The following is a 25244-nucleotide window of genomic DNA, read 5'->3' on the forward strand; positions in this document are numbered from 1 at the left end:
CCTAGCCACACTGCCACTGGACTCTGATGTTGCTTTGCTACATTAAGCAAACATAAGCAAACCAGGTTTCACAGAAATGGAGTATACTTGGTAATGGCTTATGGCGGCTTTCACTCTTAGGGTATGTCTATACTTACCTCCGGGTCCGGCGGTAAGCAATCGATCTTCTGGGATCGATTTATTGCGTCTTGTCTAGACGCGATAAATCGATCCTGGATCGATCCCGGAAGTGCTCGCCGTCGACGCTGGTACTCCTGCTCCGCGAGAGGAGTACGCGGAGTCGACGGGGGAGCCTGCCTGCCGCGTCTGGACCCGCGGTAAGTTCGAACTAAGATACTTCGACTTCAGCTACGTTATTCACGTAGCTGAAGTTGCGTATCTTAGTTCGAAGTGGGGGGTTAGTGTGGACCAGCCCTACGTTGACTGGTTGAAATCCAGCCCAAACAGCTTCAGATGGTAGAGTTGACGAATGTGAAATGAGTTTGGTGGTCTCAATCCAGTTCTCATGTCCTTGGCATGCACAGTAAAGAGGACAAGAACTGAACGGGCAGTCAGACTATCCTTTATTCCACAGTATAGTCTCTTCTGGCAGGACTCAGGTACACTGCCAGGACAGTTAGACACTCGTGCACTGTTGCTATCCATGTTTTTCACGGACAGACTTTCAGGCTCCAGGGATAACTTTTTGTGAGCATGTGCATGCCTGCTTTAAAAAAAAAAAAAAAAGCAGCAGGAGAAAAAGACTATGCTCTGTGCTTTTTAACCACTGTGTCCTTATGATACTAATTATACCAGTGCTTTCCAGGAAAATTTGCTATTTAAAAAAAAGTCTAAGTCTTTGATGTAGGTTACACCCACATTCTAGTGATACAGCTGGAAGCATTATAATTTCCTTTTTAAGATAGAATTAATGTACCCCTTGAAACTCTAACCCAATTCCAACTGTTCAGATACTTAAAGCATTGTGCAGTTCATTCACTAACACTAACAGAAGGACTACAGGCATATTGGACAAAACAACAAGAATGAATGTACATCATCATGCAGTACATGGCAATTTGAAACATATGGAAGGAAAGGAATAAAACTACTACTTTTTTTCTAGATTAAACACAAGGATCGCTATCCAGATGAAAAATACCGACAACTAAAACAGAACCGCCTTTGTCAAAGAATAAAAGAGTCCTATGTTAGAGAGTCACCAACCTGGAGTATTAGGTTTCTGGAAAAATAATATTAAGGAAGTTGACAATGCAATATTTAATTGTCATGTAATTTTAACAACCAGACAAGTTGTGCCATTTTAGAAATGCTTTGCCATTTAAAACAAAGAGGGCCTGATTCCAAACTCACCATGCAACTATGATGGCTTCTGGTTTACACTGGTGTAAATGAGATGAGCATCTGACCTTATCTAGCTGGCACTAAAATTAGTAACAAAAATCCATAACCTGTTTTTTCCTTGTAGTTTTGTGCTCTTTTATACTAGGAAATTCATTACCACGTGGTCAATAAAGCCAGTTCATGACCTTTTGGCACAATCTCATTCATCCAAGTTTGGTCTGGTGGACTAAACTTTCTTTCCATAGTATGGAACAAACAAAAACAAGAAAACAACCTTGTAAATAATCCTATCAAAAGAGCTTCGCTGATTATAAGGCCAGAAGGACCACTGTGATCAATGTAGTCTGACTACCTGTATAACACAGGCCATAACATTTCCTTGAATTAGAGTATAACTTTTAGAAAAACATCCATTCTTGATTTTAAAATTGCCAGATCTAAAATGGAGTTCAGTTTCATGTTGAATTAAATTGTTTGCTGAGAGTAGACAATCTAGAAGTTATTGAAGGATGCTCATCACTAGAAATTAGTATATCTGAAATTTCCAGTCCTCTGCTTTTGATTTCATTAGCTAAACTTGAATGAGAGAGTGCCTTTGTAGGATGGAAGGTAAACATTAAAAACCATATTGTCCGCTAAATTTAAATTGTTTAGTTCTCCATTTTAAAATCCATCTTAAAATGTTCAAGATTCCCTCCCCCCAGTGATTTTGTCCTTTTACCAAATGAAAAAAACACCGCTTTCCCCCTTTAAACTGGTATTTCTAATTGAACTGAAGTTAACATGACTTTGCATTTGCTTGTATGCAGTGTTGTTGTAGCCATGTCAGCCCCAGGATATTAGAGACAGAAAGTGGGTGAGGTAATATCTTTCATTGGTCCAACTTCTGTTGGTGAGAGAGAGAAGCTTTCGAGCTTACAGAGAGCTCTTCTTCAGGTCTGGGAAATTTACTCAGAGTGTCACAGCTAAACACAAGACGGAACAGATTGTTTAGCATAAGTAGTTAACATACATTTCAAAAGGACCATTCAAGGTGAAGTGGCCTGTTAATACCCCTCCAGTCACAGGGAGGAAAGGAAAGGGAGGAAAGCAGTTGGCAGGGGGTTGTTAGTGGGCTATAGATTGTTGTAATAAACCATAAATCCAGTGTCTTTTGAAGGTTTGTGCAGATTTCCTTTGAGGATGAGGACTGATATAGAGAGATCGCTTTGTGAAAAGTGTTCACCGACAGGTGATGTGGTATTTTTGTCTTTTACCATTTTATTCAGTCATCTGTCCAGAGGATGAAAATATCATTGATTGTATCACAGGTATATCATTTGTCTATCATTAAACCAATGATATACCTGAGATACAATCAGTAATATTTTCATCCTATGGACAGACAATGAAAACTCCCTCAGATTTCTACCACAACTTCAACAATCACAACCTGTCCATTAAACTCTCTCTGGAATGCTCCTATACCAGCATCAACTTCCTGGACACCACAATCAGCTTCAACAGTTGAACCCTCACAAGTATATACAAGAAACCCACGGGTCACCACATCTACCTTCACAGATCCAGTAAACACCCCACACACACCAAGAAATCAGTTATCTACAGCCAGGCACTCAGATACCACAGAACATGCTCCAAAGAGAAAGTCTGGGATATACACCTTAACACACTCAAAATCACCTTCACAGAAGAATGACATTCCACAGGAGAAGTAGATTGAATCATGGCACAGGCCACCCAAATACCCCAAGAGAACATGCTTCAATACAGAAATAAAACCATCTCTCTGACCACACACCCCTAGTTGTCACCTGCCACCCCTGAATGAAACCCATACAGGGTATCAAACAACTACAACCCATACTTAATGGGGACTCCAGGCTGGAAGAAATCTTTTCTGAATCCTCTCTTCTGGCCTTCAAGCAAACAAGCCCCCAACCTCTCCCTCTTCTGATCATCAGAAGCAAACTGCTCACAGACCAGGACACACCAACTCAAAGCAGCACCAGACCCTGCAGAACAACTGATGCAAAACCTACAGACATATCTTCACTGCTACAATAATCAACACCCCCCCACAACACACCTTTCAAGATCTTTGGGTCCGACACATGCTTTTCACAACATGTGGTATACCTCATCCAGTGCACTAAATGCCCCAACAACTATGTGGGTGAAACCAGACAATTACTAAGCTCTCGAATCAACTCACACAGGAAAATGATAAAAGACAAAAACACCACATCACCTGTTGGTGAACTCTTTTCACAAAGCAATCACTCTGTATCTGACCTCTCAGTCCTCATCCTCAAAGGTAACCTGCACAACACTTTAAAAGACAAGCCTAGGTGCTTAAATTCATAACTTTGCTAGACACTAAAAATCAAGGACTGAATAGAGACACTGGATTTATGGCTTATTACAACAGTCTATAACCCACTAATAACAGTGATCAATGGCTCCATGTCTAGTTGGCAGCCAGTATCAAGCGGAGTGTCCCAAGGGTCGGTCCTGGGGCCGGTTTTGTTCAATATCTTCACTAATGATCTGGAGGATGGCATCCACCCTTGGCAAGTTTGCAGATGACACTAAACTGGGAGGAATGGTAGATACGCTGGAGGGTAGGGATAGGATACAGAGGGACCTAGACAAATTAGAGGATTGGGTCAAAAGAAATCTGATGAGGTTCAAAAAAGACAAGTGCAGAGTCCTGCACTTTAGGACGGAAGAATCCCATGCACTGCTACAGACTAGGGACCGAATGGCTAGGCAGCAGTTCTGCAGAAAAGGACCTAGGGGTCACAGTGGACGAGAAGCTGGATACGAGTCGACAGTGTGCCCTTGTTGCCAAGAAAGCTAACGGCATTTTGGGCTGTATAATTAGGAACATTGCCTGCAGATCGAGGGATGTGATCATTCCCCTCTATTCGACATTGGTGTGGCATCATCTGGAGTACTGTCCCCCGTTTTGGGCTCCACACTACAAAAAGGATGTGGAAAAATTGGAAAGAGTCCAGCAGAGGGCAACAAAAATTACTAGGGGGCTGGAGCACATGACTTATGAGGAGAGGCTGAGGGTACTGGGATTGGTTAGTCTGCAGAAGAGAAGAATGAAGGGGGATTTGATAGCTGCTTTCAACTACCTGAAAGGGGGTTCCAAAGAGGATGGATCTAGACTGTTCTCAATGGTAGATGACAGAAAAAGGAGTAATGGTCTCAAGTTGCAGTGGGGAAGGTTTAGGTTGGATATTAGGAAAAACTTTCACTAGGAGGGTGGTGAAGCACTGGAATGGGTTACCTAGGGAGGTGGTAGAATCTCCTTCCTTAGAGGTTTTTAAGGTCAGGCTTGACAAAGCCCTGGCTGGGACGATTTAGTTGGGGATTGGTCCTGCTTTGAGCAGGGGGTTGGACTAGATGACCTCCTGAGGTCCCTTCCAACCCTTATATTCTATGAATCCCTCCACATCTGCTTTCCCCCACTCCCTTCCTTTCCTCCCAATGACTGGAGGGGTGTTAATGGGCCTCTTCACGGTCTCTTGAAATACGTGTTAACTACTTATGCTAAACAATCTGTTCCATCTTGTATTTAGCTGCGACACTCTGGTATGGTCTACACTACAGACTTACATTGGTATAACTACATCAACCAGGGGTGTGAAAAATCCACCTCCCTGACTGGCATAGTTATACTGACCTAACCCCCAGTGCAGACAGCATTATGTCGGTAGGGGAGCTTCTCCCATCAACATAGCTACCGCCTCTCAGGGAGGTAGATTAACTACACTGACGGGAGAGCTCTTTGCAGTTGGCACACAGCATCTTCATTAAAGGGCTACAGCAGTGCAGCTGTGCCGATGCAACCTTTTAAATGTAAACCTGCCCTCTAAGTAAGTTTCCCAGACCTGAAGCAGAGCTGTGTGTAAGCTTGACAGCTTGTCTCGCTTGCCATCAGAAGTTGGTCCAATAAAAGATATTTTCTCACCCACCTTGTCTCTTTGCATTTGGTTGTCATTTCGTACGGCCTCTATATATCTATGTTAGTTGGGCATGACTGCAGCTTCAAGTCACTTGTACTGACATTCCTTAAATTTTAACTCTGGAACATCAAAGACTGAGTTTTCTGTGACAAATCTTTGGCTGTGTAATTTGCATCTCTGGTCATCCACTAGAGCCAGAGTTTGCTTTGCATAGCACCATGAATGTCGACACTTTTGTTTTGGTCAAGCATCTAATTGTGGAGCACTGATAAAGAGCTTTTTCTTATTATAAGTTATGGCAGTCCAGAGAAGGTGCCATTTCAGCTGTTAGATTTGGGCAATTTAATATGTTGCTTCTAATATAAGTTACTGATCCAGTGGGATCAGAACACTAAGAACATAATTTAATAAAAACAACTTTTAATTCTATGCCTACCAGTTTAAGATATTATAAACAGTTCCATTAGTCCCTAAAAAGCCATTTATATAAAGCAGGGGTGGGCAAACTACGGCCCGCGGGACAATCCGGCCCGGCCCCCGAGCTCCTGGCCCGGGAGGCTCACCCCCGGCTCCTCCCCCACAGCCTCAGCTCGCTCACTCAGCCCTGGCGCAATGCTCTGGGCGGCAGGGCTGTGAGCTCCTGGGGCAGCGCCGCGCAGCTGAAGAGCCCAGCCTGACCCGGTGCTCTGTGCTGAGTGGTGGTGGCAGTGTGGCCTAGCTCCAGCCGGGCGGCACGGCTGTAGTGCCGCCAGCCACCGGTGGTCCAGGCAGTGCTGTAAGGGAGTAGAGGGGGTTGGATAGAGGGCAGGGGAGTTCGGGGTGGTGGTCGGGGGCGGGGGGGGGGGGGGATGGTGGTTCGGGGAGGAAACTGGGGGTTGAATCGGGGCAGGCATCCCGGGGGGCAGTCAGGAAGGGGGGGGTGGATGGGGCGGCAGGGGGCAGGGGGTCCAGGGGCAGTCAGGAATGAGAGGAGGGGTTGGATGGGGGGGCGTGGGTCCGGGGGCAGTTAGGGGACATGGAGCGGGTGTGTGTGGATGGGGCAGGGGTCTCAGAGGGGCCATCAGGGAACAGGGTGGGTTGGATGGGGCAGGAGTCCCCGGGGGGGCAGATAGGAGGTGGGGGTCAGGCCACGAGCCCCTCCTCTAACCAGCCCTCCATACAATTTATGAAACCCGATGCGGCCCTCAGGCCAAAAAGTTTGCCCGCCCCTGATATAAAGTCATTAACATCAGTCCCAACTCCCATCGCAAAAAACATTTTTAAAAGGGATTGGATATTTACCATGATTTCGCATCTACATTCACGATATATTAAAAACAAAAACAAAACAAAACCCTTAGATATCTCACATAATTCATCTCAAGGCTCTGTCAACATGCAGAGAATTTCAGAGTATAGCTGCAAAGGACAATGCTGAAATATATGTGTGTGTTCACATTTTTAATTTCCAAGCTTCAGAAATCAGGCAAAAGTGGTCATGGCAGATCAGTGTCCTATTATATGACGAGCCTTTTTAAATAGACATGCCTAATATCCTGAGATTCAAAACTAAGGTCAGACTCACCTAGTGTTCAGACACACTCCTTCCACCCTCCTACCCTTTCCCCTCTATGCACATAACTGTAGTCTCTCCAATTTCAGCTGTGCTACTACTGTTACTCACACATACCTACTAGCAGGGCCTAGAGCAGCAGTTCTCAAACTCTGGGTCAGGACCCCAAAGTGGGTCTCGACCCCATTTTAATGGGGTCGCCAGGGCTGGCATAAGACTTGCTGGGGCAGGGGCCGAAGCCCAAGCCCCACTGCCCGGGACTGAAGCCGAAGCCCAACGGTTTCAGCCGTGGGTGGCAGGACTCATGTTACAGGCCCCTTGCCTGGGGCTGAAGCCCTTGGATTTTGGCTTTGGTCCCCCCACCTGCGGTGGAGGGGCTCAGGCTTTGGCATTGGCTCCCCCCCCGCCCCCCGCCACCAGGGGTATCGGGGCTGAGGCTTCGGTCCCCCATCCTGAGGTCGTGTAGTAATTTTTGTTGTCAGAAGGAGGTCGCGGTGCAATGAAGTTTGAAAACCCCTGGCTTAGAGAAAAGTGTGAGGACCCCTAGAGGGGTATCGTGAGACAGACAATGCCCATCAACAAAAGAATTAAGCCAGTAAATACACATCATAAACGAGAAAACTCTCCCCTCTACTCTCTCTCTGCTCTAGCAAGCTTAAGGTTACTTGTCACAATAGCTAGATACAATATTTTCAGACGGAAATTTATTTTTGAGTTGACTGCATTCCTTCGACTCCATAACTAAGACTATGCTTACACTGGAGAACTTACAGTGGCACAGCTGTACCAATGCAGCTGCGCCGCTGTAAGATCTCTCGTGTAGCCACTTTAAGCCAACAGGAGAGAGCGCTCTCTTTTCGACATAATTAAACCACCCCCATGAGCAGTGGTAACTATGTCGGCGGGAGAAGCACTCCTGGCAACATAGCAACGTGCACACTACCACTTATGCTGGCGTGACTTATGTCGCCCAGGGGTGTGAAAAAAAAACACACCCCTGAGCAACATAAGTTTTGCCGACATGAGTGGTAGTTAGACATGGCCTAAGTGGATCTTTGCCCAGACTCTGCTGCCTGATCACTCTGTAAAAGATGAGACACCCCATCAAGAGTTCGGAGACCAGCCTTTTAGGGGCTTTTGCTGCAGCAGGTCACTGTGCTGTGATTCAGCACTGCCAACTGCTAGTTTTGTTTCAAGGTTCAAGTGCACAAATATGAGGTGTGTCTCACACACTTTCTTCTCTATAACTTATTTCTAAGGCTACAATTAGGTCACGGAATCCGTGATTTCCATTGACTTCTGTGACATTTTCTGCCCTGGGGCTGGAGCTCCCAGCTTTGCAGCGCCCAGCCCCCAGTGCTGCCCAGCCACGGCCGGCGGGACCCCCTGCACCTGCCCAGCCGTGGCCGGCAGTGGGGACTCCCCAGAGGTGCCCAACCGCAGCTGCAGCCAGGGCCAGCTGCCTGGGTACCCTGCAGCTACCAGCTGCCCGGGTGAGGGGACCCCGCAGCAGCCCAGTCCCAGGGGCAGGGGGACTTTGGCACTCCCACACACCGCATCAGTGGGGGATCCGGGAGCCCCAGCAGCAGTGGGTGCTGAACCCACCTATCCCTTTTGTCTGGGATATTTTTAGTGAAGGTCAGGGACAGGTCATGGGCTGCCGTGAATTTTCATTTATTTCCCGTGACCTGTCCATGACTTTTACTAAAAATATCTGTGACAAAAACTTAGCCTTACTTATTTCCAATTGCAGTACGAGTAAAATCTGTGCTAGGTGTAAGTGTGTTTAATTTTTAATTTGCTGAGTCATGTTTGCCTCGTTAGTCGGCTCACTGCTGCAAGCAAAGCAAGGTATCCCCAGTAGAGGGTAACCTGCAATGCAAATAAGAGGACTACTTTAAAGCCCGAATAAACACATAACCCTCCTACATGAAACAAATGGGCTGAATTATTATTATTTTTTTTAACGTAGATATTCCTCAAGTAATGCCTCCTTATCAAAGATAGAAAGAAGAATGAAAAACTCCATGATGTCCACTAGGGACCTTATCTTGCAGATTTGTCTAGCAAGTGCCTAGATATTACAGCAAATAGAACTTCAGGAAAAGCCTAAATGGATGGGATACATAGTAGCACTTCCCACATCTTTGTGTTATCAAAATTTTATAATTACATTAGAAACACTTGTACTTACACAACAATTCTATTAATTAAGAAGTTACTAAATAAATTAAGATTTCTAAGTTCTTCAGAAGTAAAACAGAAACAATACATGGGGGGCCCATCTGGGGCAAGCTGTTCGTGTCTGCAGCTAGTTGATCAAGGAGTGTCTGCAAGTCATTGCCTGTTAACAACATGACTTAGAAAAATAAACTGAACAGTCATAGATCATGGGAAGTAGTGCATATGCATGTGGGGTGGAAAATACATTCAGGAAAGTGGGCTTTTTTTATTATACAAAAATAAAGTCTCTTGTCAGAGTCTGCACTTGAATACTGAGCAATACTTTAAACAGGCTTTAAGCTGGGCACCAAAAATTGCTAGTCACTTTTGAAAACTTAGGCCTGAAAGTGTTGGTAAATATTTACTAAGTACAATTATCAAAATGTTTACCTTAGTAAAAATAGCCAATGGCATGCCATACTGGTCCTCCTCCAACCCTGATATCAGTCCTGGAACAAGAACCACATGTCCTGTTTTAGCCTGAGGTTGCACAGTAATTGGAGGGCTTTCTGACGTTGGGCATTCCTTTGAAAGGATTTCAGTCTGTTCTGATGTCATATTTTCATGTTCTCCTTCTTTCAAGTTGGTATCCTCCAAAATACTAGGATCCAAGGTCTCCCAGTCGCTTTCAGAAGACTCTGGAGAAGTGCGTGAAGGAGGTTTCAAATGTTGTCCAGTGCCATTGGAGGACTGTGATCCATTGCAATTCTTTTCAGAATGGGATAAAGGCACATCTGTTTTCTGAGCCTCCCACACATGGTTTCCTGATAGCTTCCTGCCTTCCTCACCCACTCCTGAGTTTGTATTTGAAATGTCAGCAACAGACACAGAAACATAATCATCTAAAGGGGGAGTAACTTCCCGCAGGCCAGTATCCTCTGATACACTCTTTCTTGGTCTGTACTGTGAACTGTCAGTAAGACCATGTTCAATCATACCTGGAGGACAAACATATACACAATATCATCTCACCAAAGATTTTAGTGATTTTTGATAATGGCAAAGTAGGAAATGCTTTTTAGTATATCAAAACAAAAGTGTCATGCATTTTCATTGCCACTTTAAAAATCCAATCCACTTCTGCCAGAGGCGCCGACTTTCTAATGTGCTGGAGGTTGCTCGACCCCCACTCTGCCCCAGGCCCTGACTCCACTTCACCGCTTCCCCTAAGGCCCCACCCCCTCCCTGCCTCTTGGCCCTGCTCTGCCTCGTTCCATCCCCTCCCCCGCCACTCCAGCGCCTCCTGCACGCCGCAGAACAGCTGATCGTGGTGGGCGGGAGGAGCTGTGAGGAGGGAGAGAAGCTGATTGGGTGGGGGGGCTGCCGGTGGGTGCTCAGCACCCACCATTTTTTCCCATGGGTGCTCCAGCCCAGAGCACCCATGGAGTCAGCGCCTATGACTATGACACAAATGGATCAGCACTGACATTCTGCCTTGGCAAGTGTTATTTAAAGTTTGATAAACATTTGGCAGGAACACAGAACCAATGACTTCTTATTCACTGACATATCAAAGGTGCCCAATATGCAGCCCGCAGAGATAAAATAGACTTAGTTTCTTATTACTAAGGTAAGGAGCACTCAATAAATATCAAGTGTTATCAGGTTGTGCGCATGTGTGCTTCATAAAAATATTACGTAGCTGTGTGTGTGAATTCATTGTGGCTATTATACTCTGGCAATATACCAACTCAGCCCCTGTGTCACATAAGTCCCCCACGCCCAAATATATCACTGTCAATTTCAGTTATGAACAGAAATTACACAAGAAAGAAATAGCCGAAACCTGCTTTTCCTTACCAGGAAAGAGAGACAAGACAGTCATCAGTGCTCCCACCAGTCTATTTACTGGAGAAATATAAAACAACACCTGTGGGGAGGGGGATGAAGGGAAAATTAAAATGACAGCTTAAGTCAGAGAGAAAAGCAAACAGAAACAAACAAACAAGAGAATCTGAGGACATCTAATGCCTATATCTATCTATCTAAAAAAAAATGTTTAAAATCAGTTCATGGAGAATTTCACTTCGATAAAAGTCCCCATAACATTTTTATTCAGATAAATATTTAAAGAGAAGACATAACAAGGCATTTACTATACTTGGATGATTCAATCTTATACTGGTTGGTTAGATCAGTTTCAGGGGCGGTAAGAATGACTAGCTACAATCTTAATGATCGCAGAAGGTCATTTTTGCAATTCAATCAATTTGGTCCTTGCTGGTGCTCACTGTTGAAGAACGGGTGCGATGCCACATTGCCTTTAGCTGACTGGAGAATTGCCCTAGTCAGGCAGTCAGAACAGTTTTAAAAACCCATCCATGTGAAGGAATACCTCTTCTTCCCACACGTGGCCAAAATTTTGTTTGTGGCATGGTAATTATATATTTAAGGTTAGTGCTTTCCATAATTCTAGTGTGTTTTTTCCTTTAGTTTGTCTGGGTGCACATTGACTCCCTTGCCCCCTGTAACACGCCAGCAAATAGCGTGATCCTGGCAATAAATATCTAAATGGCCACCATCTGGAGATGGTGTCTCAACCCAGCAGTAGTTGTGAGTTTGAGACATGCTTCCTCCTACCTGTGGGACAGGCATCAACCCATGGATTAATGAGAGTTGAGCCACAGAACAAAAGGCATCTTTCTGATCAAGAATGGGTGGCATTATTGGGCATACTGGCTTAGTATGTTTAAGGTCTTTGACTGTACAGGTTTCCCCACAACTATTCTGGAACCTTAGCAGCTGTTCGGAAGCAGCCAGTACACGAAAACAGTGTGTTCTCTCTCTCTCTCTTTTAGCAGATGCCATGGTTCACTTTCTGCTTGTAAGTTCAGAAAGAATTCTCACGTTTATTCAATAGATGTCCAGCTTTTTCAAACTAGACTCATGTGTTTGAGTCATTTGAGCATGCCTCCACTCTTCCTGTGAATTTGTGTCTTGTGGTTTGTACAACTTCAGAACGGAATTATAGCTCAGTACTAGATAACTAGAATGTTTAGCTGTAATTATGAAATGCTACCATAATCAGTTTTTAAATCAAATAGGCAAGGCGGTTTCTAAAACATTTCTTGTATCAATATAAAGTGAAGCAATTATTTTTAATTCTAAAGTTTAAAATATTTGTAGCAGACTTTTGAAATATTTGGGAAACTGTTCAACAGACCAGTGTAGATGTGGAAAGTGAAACAAACCCCACCCCATCCTTACACTGAAATTTCTGAAACTAAATGTTTTATATAACACAATAAATCTAGGAGTTTATATATGCAATTTTAAATTGACAGGCTTTTTGGTGTACTCTGAGGCTGTTACTAAGATTACCATGTGGCACTGCTACTGACTTTTTTGGAATTAAACTCAACACTTCAGCTTTGGTAAATGAAAAAGTACACGAGACACTTGGATCTCGATCATGCAATCAGGCTTGGTAGGGCAGATGCCTTTGCCTTTACAGAGCCCAGAGGAAAGCAGTGGGGCTTCGCTTGGGCAAAGGAATCTATGCTACTGAATCCAATTGCAGGGTTTGGGCCTGAATTGCTTAAAACACCCAAACATCACATATAGCAACTAATTCTCATGTTCTTAAACAGTTAGTTATTTTAAAACTAGAAATATCTATTTAAAAAACTACACTGAAAGAATGTTAAAGTAGCAAGGCTAAGCAATGAAAAAAATAGTACAAAATGCTCCAGTTAAGGTTGCACATCAAATCTTAGTTTTACCCACTTCTATGAAGGCATTTCCAGTCTAATTACGCTATTGTGTTTTCCAAAATACTTTTTCTACAACCTTAAATTACTTAAAATATATCTAGTTAAAATGGTGGCAAAGCCCGAAAACAGACACTTAAACCAGTTTTATCCATTAAGTTACCAACTGAAGCAAAAATCTATATAAGCAAGGGTTAAACTGGTTTAAGTGTATCTACATTAGAGATTTGAGCTGATTTGACCAGATCAATTTTGTTAATTGATTTAGACAAAATAGCACACTCTTCTAATACAGAAAAGGCTTGAGGATGTAGAAAAATGTATTATATTTGAGTAATTATAAGCTATCACAATGCATATAGGGCAGAGTTAAGGTTGTGCATGCAATCAATGCATTTCTTGACTTCTGATTTCTTTTGTGCAACCTTGATAAAAACTGCTCATGTCTGATTTGTTGATATTACTTCCTGCCCTTCAATGAATGGTTTTTTTTATAGTTGTCCTATAAAGGCAACTTCAAGTCATTTCTGTCAAGGAGACGAACTTATAATTTAGCTTGTTCACTGGGGGAGCAAAGTAAGATTTTGACTTTTAACATGAAAATAAACATTGTAGGAAAAAAAGATCCCTGTGGTCATGTATTTGTGAGCTGATATTCAGTCACTTTACTGAAAGATCTCAACCCAACATTTGAATTTACAAATTGGTACTCTTTTGTTTCTATTTCTTATCTGTTTGTACATGTTCCAGAGTCCTCTTAAATGGCCAAGACAGCACTTCTTTTAGGCAGTAAGACAGCCTGAAGAAAAATATAATTAAGACTTACACTTCTCTGTGGATTTAAACTAGGTCGACTTACTTATTTTAATATTTATTTTTATTTTTATTTACTGTGAATCAAAGTTAACATGACTAGAGAGACATGACCTTGGATACTAAATATATATTTCAGATAAGTATCCATACAATTCACAAAAATCTAAAACTTGAAAAAATCTAAAGCTTGCTTCCTTTGGTATTTATATTACTATCTATTTTATGTTTAAATGAAGTTCTTTTTTGCTGGACCTTATGTACTAAGAATTTTCACTCTACAATGGTGAGTGCACTATTTAGGTCCTGATATTTCCCATCCATTCCCTTATGCAGTTGACCATTTCTCATTATCATTTGTACCAATTCTCACAGTGGCTTTTCGTGATATGTACCTCTATCCCTTAAAAACTGTTATGAAAATTTCCCTGCCCAAGTTTACCAAATTTTACTTGCCTTTGCTCTAGAGTAACTATTAATTTTTTCCATTATTGACAGTTTGTGAGCAGAATTTATACACCAACACACATAGAGCAGTTAATCAAGGGGATAAAGTTTTCCAGTTTTATTTATACCTGCATGTAAATATACTTGAGCATTGGGTTTTATTTCAGACATATTTAGTGTAGCATTTATCTTTCACTAACATACACTCTATAGAGTCATATAAACAATTACATCTCCATTTCAATCCTCTCCTTCATCCCACAGACCCTACCTTTTTCTCTAGAAGAATCAATTTAAAAAGAATTAAGATCTGCAAAATAAGAAGGGAAAATTAACATGGTGGGTGACTAACAAACAGGAAAAAAACCCACACATTTACATGTGTGTAATATACGTAAATTCATCTTTCATTAAAAATGTTTCCCTTAGCTATTTCATTGGCCGGGAACGTCAAACCGCGGCCACTGGTAGCTGCAGGGAGCCGTGCCTGCAGATGGTCAACGTCAGCAAAATGTCTCGCAACCCACGATCAGATTACCCTGATGGGCCACATGCGGCCCGCAGGTTGCCCACCACTGCTCTAAGCATTCCTAATCCCCACAATTTATACAATAGCCCAGTGATTAGGGCACTTACCCAGGAGGTGGAAGGCCTGATCTTAAATCCCCACTCTGCCTGAGAGGAACAGGGACATAAACCCAGGTCTTCACTTCCTGAGGGAGTACTCTAACCACTGCACTATGGTGTATTCTGAGGCAAGTTTCTCTCAATCTCTACTACTGAAGTTGTTCCACTTTGCATAAAACAACAAAATATTCATTCAGCCATAGAGAGAATGAGAATGACTCTATAGTCCAGCAGTTGGGGCACCTACCCAAGATGTGGGAGAGTCAGGTTCAAGACCCTGCTCCTATCAGGCAGAGCGGGGATTTGAACCTGAGTCTCCCACATCCTACGTAAGTCCTCTAACCACTGGGATAACAGGTTTAAGTGGGGTAGCGCCATCTCCTACTCCTTGGTGTATGTGGGTTGTGGGTTTTTTTGTGGGGTGTTTTTTTGTGATATATGCATAAAGGAAGTGAAGAGTACTTGAAACCTGCCTACTGAAGATACTTTTAGTAGGGGAGGGAGAGGGAGGAAAGAGGGAATCCCTAACAAGGGTAGAGCCGACAGAGCAGGTTGCTACATCTCCCTCCCCACAACTCCTGGCAAGGAAATATGGATAGTGTATGGTGGCAGGAAGGGTGAGTGGCTGGAACATATCTCCAGATGGTATATGGTCCCTCAAACAACAACCCCCAGGTTGCACCAACCTGCATCTGAGGCCAGAAAGTCCCAGGAGGCTGTATCCAGCTCCTTAGCAGCACCCCCTAGGTACAGCAGAGAGTCTGGACCTTAAAATATGAAGAAGTGTATGTGTGCACTTGCTCAGCTGTCAGTTGCTCATCATGCAACCTACATTTTTACCATGTAAAAAAAGCATGCTGCTGCTGTACTTTATTAGCCACATGAAGAAAGCGTACCTTGTGTCTAAACTGAAGGACAAGATCTCGGGGAGACAGACCTAAAACGTTGAGAACAAATCCATTAGTGAAGCTTTGCAAGAGGTATCAACTCCTTTCTTCCTGTCCCCCATTTTTCTATTGGCCAAATTATATAAGCTAAAGTGACACACGATGATTTCCCATTCTCACGGAAAACATGCTGGTGATTTCATTAAAAGAATTCAAACCATTTTCTCTTCCTTCTAAGAATGAGAGTTGAAAGTAAGATGGAGACTCTGCATTCCAGAAGATGGCTATTTACTTTCATACTGAAGCCAGCTGGCTAAAGCATTTCCCTCTGGGAGCATTTGATTAAACAACAATTTTTAGTTCTCTTTCTAGATCACAATTGTTCCTATGGTATGTGGAGCAAAGGATGTAGGGGGAGAGAAAGGCATAAAGGGCAGTTAGGTGCTCAACTCCCTTTGGAAGTCAAAAGGAACTGGGTTCCTAACTGCCATTTATGCCACTGAAAATTTCCCCCACAATTAAAATTTTCAAAAAAGCATAGTTTTCAGAAGGAGCTGAACAGCTCACTCACTAAATCAGTGTTTCCCAAACTTGGGACGCCGCTTGTGTAGGGAAAGCCCCTGGCGGGCCCGGCCGGTTTGTTTACCTGCTGCGTCCACAGGTCTGGCCAATCGCGGCTCCCACTGGCCGCGGTTCGCTGCTCCAGGCCAATGGGAGCTGCGGGAAGCGGCGCGGGCCGAGGGACGTACTGGCCGCCGCTTCCAGCAAGCGGCGTCCCAAGTTTGGGAAACACTGAACTAAATGTATATCATATCAAGAGGCATGATTGAAGTATCATGTATTACAAGCTAAAATGAGATCCACATTATGGAAAAACAGATAAAGGGTAATTTACCTGAAAATTATTTAACTCCATAAATGAGAGGGAAAATAATAAAGTCCCATGCAGGCACATAAACCTGTGGTGCTAAATTTTAATGCACATAAACAAACTAGTTCAGAGGGAATGATTTGGCTGATATAACATTATATATTATTGCTTGTAAAAACGTCCCTTACCAAGATAAACTTGTGACCCCTCCAGTGTAGTTCCTCCCAAAGAGCTATTCATATGTTCATAAAGTTCCTGTAAAAGTTAAATAAAAATATTAATGGCATATGAATACCACATCTGATTAGTAACACCTGTTCTAAAGAGCTACCTAAGGGACCAGAATAAATAAAATAATTTGTTTCAAAGAGATAGACAGACAAAAGAACATTTTTACTTATAACTGGGTTGTTACTTTAAGGGTGTCATTGAAGATATTATTCCTAGATATTTCACCAATCAGAAATCTGTTCCTTTCTCAGATTCATATTAGGATAATATATTATTTCATGTAATTATTTAAAATAGCTGAATAGAAGTATCACCTATGAAAATGCAATACATACAAGAATACATTGATTAAAGAACGTTTAACAGATGTATTGGAGCATAAGCTTTCGTGGGTGAATACCCACTACGAAGTGGGTATTCACCCATGAAAGCTTATGCTCCAATACATCTGTTAGTCTTAAAGGTGCCACAGGACTCTCTGTTGCTTTTTACAGATCCAGACTAACATGGCTACCCCTCTGATAAAGAAGGTTTATAACTTAAAATCTATGGTCATACACAAGGGGCATTATACTGTATTAGTATATATTGAAAAGTTACCTTAAGTATTGAAATTTGTGAGAAGTCTTTTTCTTCAAAATAGGCATGAGTAATGAGCTGTAGCTTTGCTTGAAGTAATCCATACAAAGGCTTGTGAGACAGAGAAATGGACATGTTATGTCATGAATGAAAGGCAGATGAAAAAAGTACATTTGTTGCTGGTTTCCAGTTCCAGTGTCCTTCCTCCATACCCCCCAACTGTCCTTGTGTTCTAATACAGATCGATACCCCACTAGATGGAAGTGTAATGTTTAAAGACAAAAGCCCTCACTGTGAATTTTAATTAGGTAACAATTTTATCTTGTGTTTCATTGGCAGATAGTGCACATCACTCAATATCCTCCCAGTAGTGTTGTGGGGATAGAATAAGCGGGAACTTTCCTGCTTCATCTTGCTCATGCAGTTGAATTCATCTCTCAATAAAGAATTCTTTTCTCTGCCTGTAAAGTGTAGTTGCATAGTCTGACTGTAAAAAGCCTGCATTGCAACATAGACCCCCAGATAACTGAGAGCTACACCCAATATATTCTGAAGACACATCATTTTCCACATAACATACTACACTAACCACTAGAAAAAAGCTTCATTTCACAGTTGTCCATTGCTAGGTTTTTCATTATCTGATAACTTACTAGTAATTTTATAGTGTATCACCATGGATATATCTACACTTCAATTGGAGGTATGGTTGCAGCATGGGCTGGCATCCCATGCTATCTTAAATCTAGCTAGCAGTGAAGACACAGCGGCATGGGCTAGCAAGGTAAGTACATACCCAGGGTTCCCAGCATGCTCGTACAGCCTGCACTGAAACCTGTGCTATCATGGTTTCACTATTTTTAGCCATAGTAGCAACACTAAAGCTAGCATGGATACATACACTGAATGGAATATACAATTACTGATAGGCTTCTTGGAACAATTATTGAAAATGCAAATAGATCTTATCAAGACTCACAATAAAGTACATGCATTTTTCCATGCAATGTAGTTGTAGTCATGTCAGCCCCAGGATATTGGAGAGACAAGGTGGGTGAGATAATATCTTTTATTGAACTGACTTGTGTTGGTGATAGAGACAAGCCACACAGAGCTCTTCTTCAGGTCTGGAGAAGGAACTCCTAGTGTCACAGCAAAAGCTTGTCTCCCTCACCAACAGAAGTTGGTCCAACAAAAGATATTACCTCACTCACCTTGTCTCTCCAGTTGAAGAAGTTATAACAACATTTGAGTACCTTGGCCTTCTAACACAGCTGTGATTTCAATGCTCATTTTGTTACATTTTAAAGTGTTTCTAACAAAGAACATTTAAAATAATGAAAGTTTCCAAACAAAAATTTGTCAAACCAGTTTTCTGTGTGTATTCTTTAAAAAAAGAGTTTGTCTTTGTTAGTCGCTCTCTTACCAGCTGACTTAGAACACAGACACTTTTCTGTACCGTTTCTCGGGTGACATCTGCTTGCCGCACTTTCAGTGCCTAAGAAAAAAAGTATTATATGTAAAAATATTGTATGTATTTTAAAAATTATTTTTAAAGCCGGTTACCAGAAAACCACCACTGATCAAAACAAAACCCAGAATGTGCTATTTGAGAATTGGCCTACCCAGTGGCATGCAAATGACATTTTTAATAAGGTATGCAACAACTTTTTAGATGACAGATAAAAAGATTTTTTTCTAATGTACAGACTGTGATTAATAAACCAAATACATTTTTGCCAAATACTAGTAAGCCAAATATAATGAAACCTGAGACTATACTAATACACGATTATCTAACATTTCTACCGAAATTAAAAATCCGTTCTTGTATCTTTTGTAAGAAACTTCTCAGTGACAAAATCATAAAAATCTGGTAAGCTGCACAAGTACCTAAGCAGTTCCTTTTCGATGGTCAGTGAAACCAAGCTGGACAGGTGTTTGCCACTCTGGGTGTTGCGTGTAAATGTCTAAATGCGCTTTAAAGTTGAAAAAAGATCTTTCCACTGTGGCTGCAGAGTAGGGAATAATCAGAATTAAGGTAGCCAATTTGTTGACTTTAGAGAAGCAAGTTTGTAAATCCAGCACATGAATAGTTCTATACAAGTCACTTTTCTCTTGCCACTGTTCTCATTTGTACACAGCACACAGCTTGGAATGCAATCTACTCATGTCAAAAATATTTGGATAAGATGCTTCTTCCAGAGATTCGAGAGCATTAACCAGAAAATGTGTCTGGAACTCCTTGAATGGTTTTGGATTCAGCAATTGTACAAATTAAAGTTTCTCTATACTTTCAAATTGTACAATAACTATTCTCTGACATGGTCAATAACCTCAAAGGAGAGACGTTTATATGTTGCTTGGCCTTCACTTGCTCTTTTTTCCCTTCAATGTTCACATGAACCTAACTCCGACACCTCTTTCCAAAACTCGTCAAAAATTTGTTGCTTTTGACTAATTTGCTCTAACGTCTCAGAAGTCTGCTGAATACAAAACTCAATATCATACATCTTGGTTTGAAGAACATGAAACATCACTTCTGTCACTTCAAACATGTTGTTGTAGAGGCAAAGGAGAAACACAAACTGAAAATTATCAACCACAGTCAGCAAACCCATGGCTGAGTGAAAAGACTGAGCATCCCAAGCTACTGGATTCTGCACCACACTTTTGAAGAGTTCAGTCAGAGCTTCTCTGCTCATTTTACAATTTGTACAAGCCTTGAATGAAAATTCCACCTTGTGGTACAAACAGAAGGCTGTCTCTGTTTAACTAGGCTTCCAAGAAGTTCAGTCCTTTGAAGATTGAGAGGGAAAAAAACCCCACAGAGATTCCTTCTAAATTTTTGAAGAAAATCAGTCTGCTACTGTTTGCTGCAAAATTGAGGACAAGATTTAAAACACGGACATAGCAATGAACAAAAAGTGCACAAAGAAACTTTTCATGAACACGTTTCTGAGGCCTACCTATGTTGCCTGCCATTACTGCTGCACTGCCATGTCTGAGCTACAAACCTTGTCAACAAATTTAAACTTCTGGCACACAGTTTCAACATGCTGGCAAAGCTCAGCTGCAGTTCGATTGTTACTAATGTCATTAAGAGCAACAAAGTGTTCAATATCACCATTCTTGGTCACATAATGCAGTACAGTCAAAAGCTGGACTCATTGGGACTATCTGACGTTCCATCAAGTAAAATAGCAACAAATGGTATTTCTTTGGCAATGGCATTAAGTTGCATATTACTTACTGCTTTGATGAGGTTATTTTGAATTGTTTGATGTTCCAGAAAATAAAGTAGATGGTTCCCAAATGCTGCTTGATTAAAGGATCGAATTCCCTGACTAATTCTAAGGTTTCTACATAATTGCCCCGATTCAGGGAGTCATCCGTTTAGTTATCCCTAGAAAACACCAGCTCTTGTTCTCTGAGATTAAATAAAACACAAATTAGTCTTTGCAAAGAGCCTGATTCTGACAGTCTTTTTATTGTGTTGTCTCACAGCACTTCTCCATAGCTCATATAACTGAAGATCAGTGCAAGCTTGTCCAAACGTTCGTAACTGTATACAGCCTGCTAGGTGTTGCTGGCTACTAGTGACAACCACAAGCTTTATAATGGTTCTTTAGGTCATTGTATCCTGCCTTATTCCATACATTCTTTTCACTGATGAAAAGTAGACAGGGTCAGTAGTATAGCTTGTTTGTTTTCACACACTCACAGATCCATTCACATTTGTACACAGCTTCACTGAAATACAGGGTAAGTCTTCACTAGCCGCTGTATCGGCGGGTAGCAATCGATTTATCCGGGATCGATATATCGCGTCTCATTAAGACGCGATATATCGATCCCTGAACGCGCTCACCGTCGACTCCGGAACTCCACCAGAGCGAGCGGCGGTAGCGCAGTCGACGGGGGAGCCGCGGCCGTCGATCCCGCGCCGTGTGGACCCCAGGTAATTCGATCCAAGATACCTCGACTTCAGCTACGCTATTCGCGTAGCTGAAGTTGCGTATCTTGGATCGATCCCCCCCCCAGTGTAGACCAGCCCACAGTTTCAGATCACTAATTGCAATTTTGGTTTGGGCTTCCATTATTTATAATGTCTGTTTCTGTTATAGTCTCTTGCACTAAATGAATTAGTGAACAAATTTGGCACGAAACTTTCCATCCTGATGAGGAGTTGACATTGCTAGCTCTGTTCAATCACAGACGACTCAATTCTACACTTTCATGCCTGAGCTACTTTTTCCAGTGCACAGCTGGTCAGGAAGTCATCTGCCTACAGCAATGTTGCCTAGGCAATGTGATGTAACTTGGAGCACTGCACGCCTTGCCAGCAAAACAAGACAACGGCCGACATGAACAGATTAATTACATGCAAGGCTTTCATATGCTTGTAGAATAAAACATTTTTTGTGAATTCTGAGGCATGCAATGCATGTGCTGCATACATAGACAGCACACCACTTGGCCTAACTCATTGTTGTCTATGCCCCCCCCCATGTTGCTGTCACTGAAACTTCAATTGACTTCAATGGTGCAGTATCAGACCTTAAGGCAATATGCTTTACAACACTACAAATAGTCAGAACAATTGGTCACAGTTGTGTTCTTAACTCACTGCGCAGACAGTAGTTGCAAATAGAATCATAGAAATGTTAAGCTGAAAGGGACCTCAAGAAGCCATCTAGTCCACCCGCACTCCCCCATGCTGAGGCAGGACTACATATACCTAGACATCCTCTGACAGGTGTTTGTCAAACTTGTTCTTAAAATCCTTCAAAGATGGGGATTCCACAGCCTCCTTTGGTAACCCTTATAATTAGAAAGTTTTTTTCTAAAATCTAACCTAAATCTCCCTTGCTGCAGATTAAGCCTATTACTTCTTGTCCTACCTCTAATGGACAGGGAGACAATTGATCACTGTAACAGCTCTTAACATATTTGATGACGGTTATCAGATCGTCCCCCTCAGTCTTCTTTTCTCAAGACTAAACACACACAGGTTGTTTTAATCTTTATACATGTAAGGTTTTTTTAAATCTTTTTATCATTTTTTGTTGCTCTCTTCTGGACTCTCTCCAATTTGTCCACATGTTTCCTAGCACGTGGTGCCCAAAACTGGACACAATACTCCAGCCCTGGCCTTGCCAGTGCAGAGCAGATTGGAACAATTATCTCCTATGTCTTACATATGACACTCCTATTAATACACCCCAGAATGACATTTGCCTTTTTTCACAACTGCATCACAATGTTGTCACATATTCTATTTGTGATCCACTATAACCCCAGATTCTTTACTGGGATAGTAGTTCCTAGCCAGTTTATTCTCCATTTTATAGTCGTGCGTTTGATTTTTCCTTTCTAAATGTATACTTTGCATTTGCCTTTATTGAATTTTATCTTGTTGATTTCAGACCAATTCTTCAATTTATCAAAGTCATTTTGAATTCTAATCCTGTCCTCAAAGTGCTTGCACCCCTTCCAGCTTGGTGTCATCTGAAAATTTTATAAGCAGAGTCTCCATTCCATTATTCAAGTCATTAATGAAAATATTAAATAGTACTGGACTCATGACAGATCCCTATAGAGCTCCACTAGATATGCCCTCTCAGTTTGACAGTGAACCATTGAAAACTACTCTGAGTATAAGTTTTCAACCAATTATGCAACAACTTTATAGTAATTTTATCTAGACCACATTTGCCTAGTTTGCAGAGTATTACTGAGATGACATGCACAGTCTTTGGTACTGAAGACTGTTTAAAAGGCACCAGCATAAATAGAAGGCAATGGGATGGGGAAGAAACAAGTATGTTTAGCTCAGGGTGATTTGACAAGCAAAAGGCCACAACCTCTCCCTCCTCCTTCTCTGACACAATAACTATACAAAGGGACCAGTTGAAAAGCTTTGGTCTGGAAAGAGTGTTTCATGCTTGGGCATTTTCTTCTAGCCAGATGTAAATGGAAGTGGCAACACCTGTGGAGTCAGCTGCTCTCTCAGCTAGAACAAATAGTTCTAACATTTATCAGCAGGGCTAGAAAGGGTAGAGGCAGAAACCATATAGCCAAATGATTCTCTTATATTGTACAAAACAGCAAGAATGTGGATTACAGCCCACTTATCTATCAAAAAGCCAGATTGGGCAGAATGCTGAAGTTGTTGCTACATAAAACACATATTGCTTTATAGTCCACTTGTTCCAAAACAGTTCAATTTAAAATCTATTTACCCTCTTAATGGTTAGTAAACAGCAGAAACTGTAATCAGCAGTATAATAAAACTAAGTTAAAACAACTATACAGTTAAATACAGAGAGACTTTAACCACAGGATACCACAATAATTGCCTATTGCACAAATACTGAATAAACCAGAGTCAATACAAAAATAATAATAATAGAATTGCAATTATGCATTTAATATTGTAAAGTTGATTCAAACAAGAATTAATAAACAGACTTTAAAAATAATCCAAATGTGATTTGGGGACTATATAAATAAAGTACACAGCATGTCATTTAAGACTTCTGAACATAAAAGTTATCCAGAACTCCTTCTAAAAACTATTAGACATTCAAGGTTGTTGCATGTCATTGGAAAGGTTATTATACATATTTTAAAATAAGTGTGTAATAACATTAGGGAGTAATTATAACTACAAACATTGTGCATTGTGCCAAGATTTTAAAAAGTGATGGGCACAATATAATATATCAGATCAAGTACAAGACAATTTCCTCAAAGAGTGGGACAATACACACTACAACCCCCTTTCTGCCCTTATAGCCCCAAAATACTTCTCTGAAAATGTAACTGGTCTGGACAATAGAGAACTACATTTAATGGAAAACCAGTGCAAAAGAGAATTCTGATCCACCTTGAAAATTTACTTTTTTCAAAGGAGACCAATATCTTTTCTGGAAATAAAGGAGATACATGAAGGAAGAATTTGTGTGTCTGTGCAATAGACAATAGAGGTACCCCAAAGATCTTCTAAGGGCTGTTACTGGAATAATTCAAATCTGCTTTCAGCAAGGAGTTCCACTTCCCTGGCAATATAAATTCTTAGCTAGCCTGACAGATTCTTCCAGCCTACTTCAGCTTCTGGGAGCTCTTGCCTGGTAGATTCGCTGTAACCAAAACATATAATGGGACGTGTAAGGAGACTGACATGAACCACAATGTTCCTGGTCATGAAAGAAAAGAGACTTCTTCAGCTCTAAAGGTGCCTACTCTGCAGATCCATAGGTTTTAAGGCCAGAGAGACCATTCTGATCAGATAGGGTTGATCTCTTGTATAATGCAGGTCATAGAATTTCACCCATTCATTTCTGTATCAAACCTACAATTTTACTCTTGCATATTTGCAACTATAAATTACCTTGGCTTCAATCTGCCTATAGCAAGAGACACCATATATTGTGGTTCGATCTCCACATCTTGGGGGCAAGTGGAAAAACACAGTATCTAAGAAAGGAGAGAAAAAGCTTTATCAGCCACCAACAGAACGATACATCAACATTTTGTATTTTCAGCTCTGTAGTCATCTTTTTCAACATTACTCTCATTTACAAAAGCCTTACTGAAGAAATTGCACTTTCTACCAGCTCTACCCTTTTGTAAGTAGCGCTGAAGTCTTTGTGTCTAAATCTGACTAAACTGTTCCAGTAACTAGTAAACAACTCACTTTCTCTCTGTGCAAAGGTGCCAAATAAGCAATATTTATGCTATGACATGACAAAGGGTACTAAAAAAAGAGCTTTTCATTAAAGCTGCAGGGTTTACTTCAAAGCTAGACAGTGTTTAATAATTATGCAAACAGATAGATATATTACTGCCACTAACTGTTAATTGCTAATTTATAGATACAGCAAAGGCAAAGCACTCGTTAGAAGAATTCTGTTTTGCAGTTCACAACATTTCACTATGAAGTGAACCCTGTCTTGAGAGTGACTAAAATTGGTT

At 41.5% G+C, this 25244-nt stretch overlaps 1 protein-coding gene across 1 annotated transcript in view; it reads right to left on the minus strand.

The window, feature by feature from the left end:
* AVL9 (AVL9 cell migration associated) overlaps positions 1-25244 on the minus strand; it is a 67741-nt gene that overhangs the window by 13454 nt on the left and 29043 nt on the right. Inside the window, exons 3-10 of the mRNA XM_065399455.1 lie at positions 24661-24746; positions 18691-18762; positions 17286-17375; positions 16643-16709; positions 15593-15633; positions 14341-14379; positions 10900-10969; positions 9490-10037 (exon numbers count right to left, since the gene is read on the minus strand). Coding sequence (XP_065255527.1) covers positions 9490-10037; positions 10900-10969; positions 14341-14379; positions 15593-15633; positions 16643-16709; positions 17286-17375; positions 18691-18762; positions 24661-24746 — 1013 coding nt within the window. The remainder of the gene's footprint in view (positions 1-9489; positions 10038-10899; positions 10970-14340; positions 14380-15592; positions 15634-16642; positions 16710-17285; positions 17376-18690; positions 18763-24660; positions 24747-25244) is intronic.

The sequence above is a fragment of the Emys orbicularis genome, chromosome 2 (genome assembly GCF_028017835.1).
Source record: "Emys orbicularis isolate rEmyOrb1 chromosome 2, rEmyOrb1.hap1, whole genome shotgun sequence".
NCBI classification, from domain to species: Eukaryota; Metazoa; Chordata; order Testudines; family Emydidae; genus Emys; species Emys orbicularis.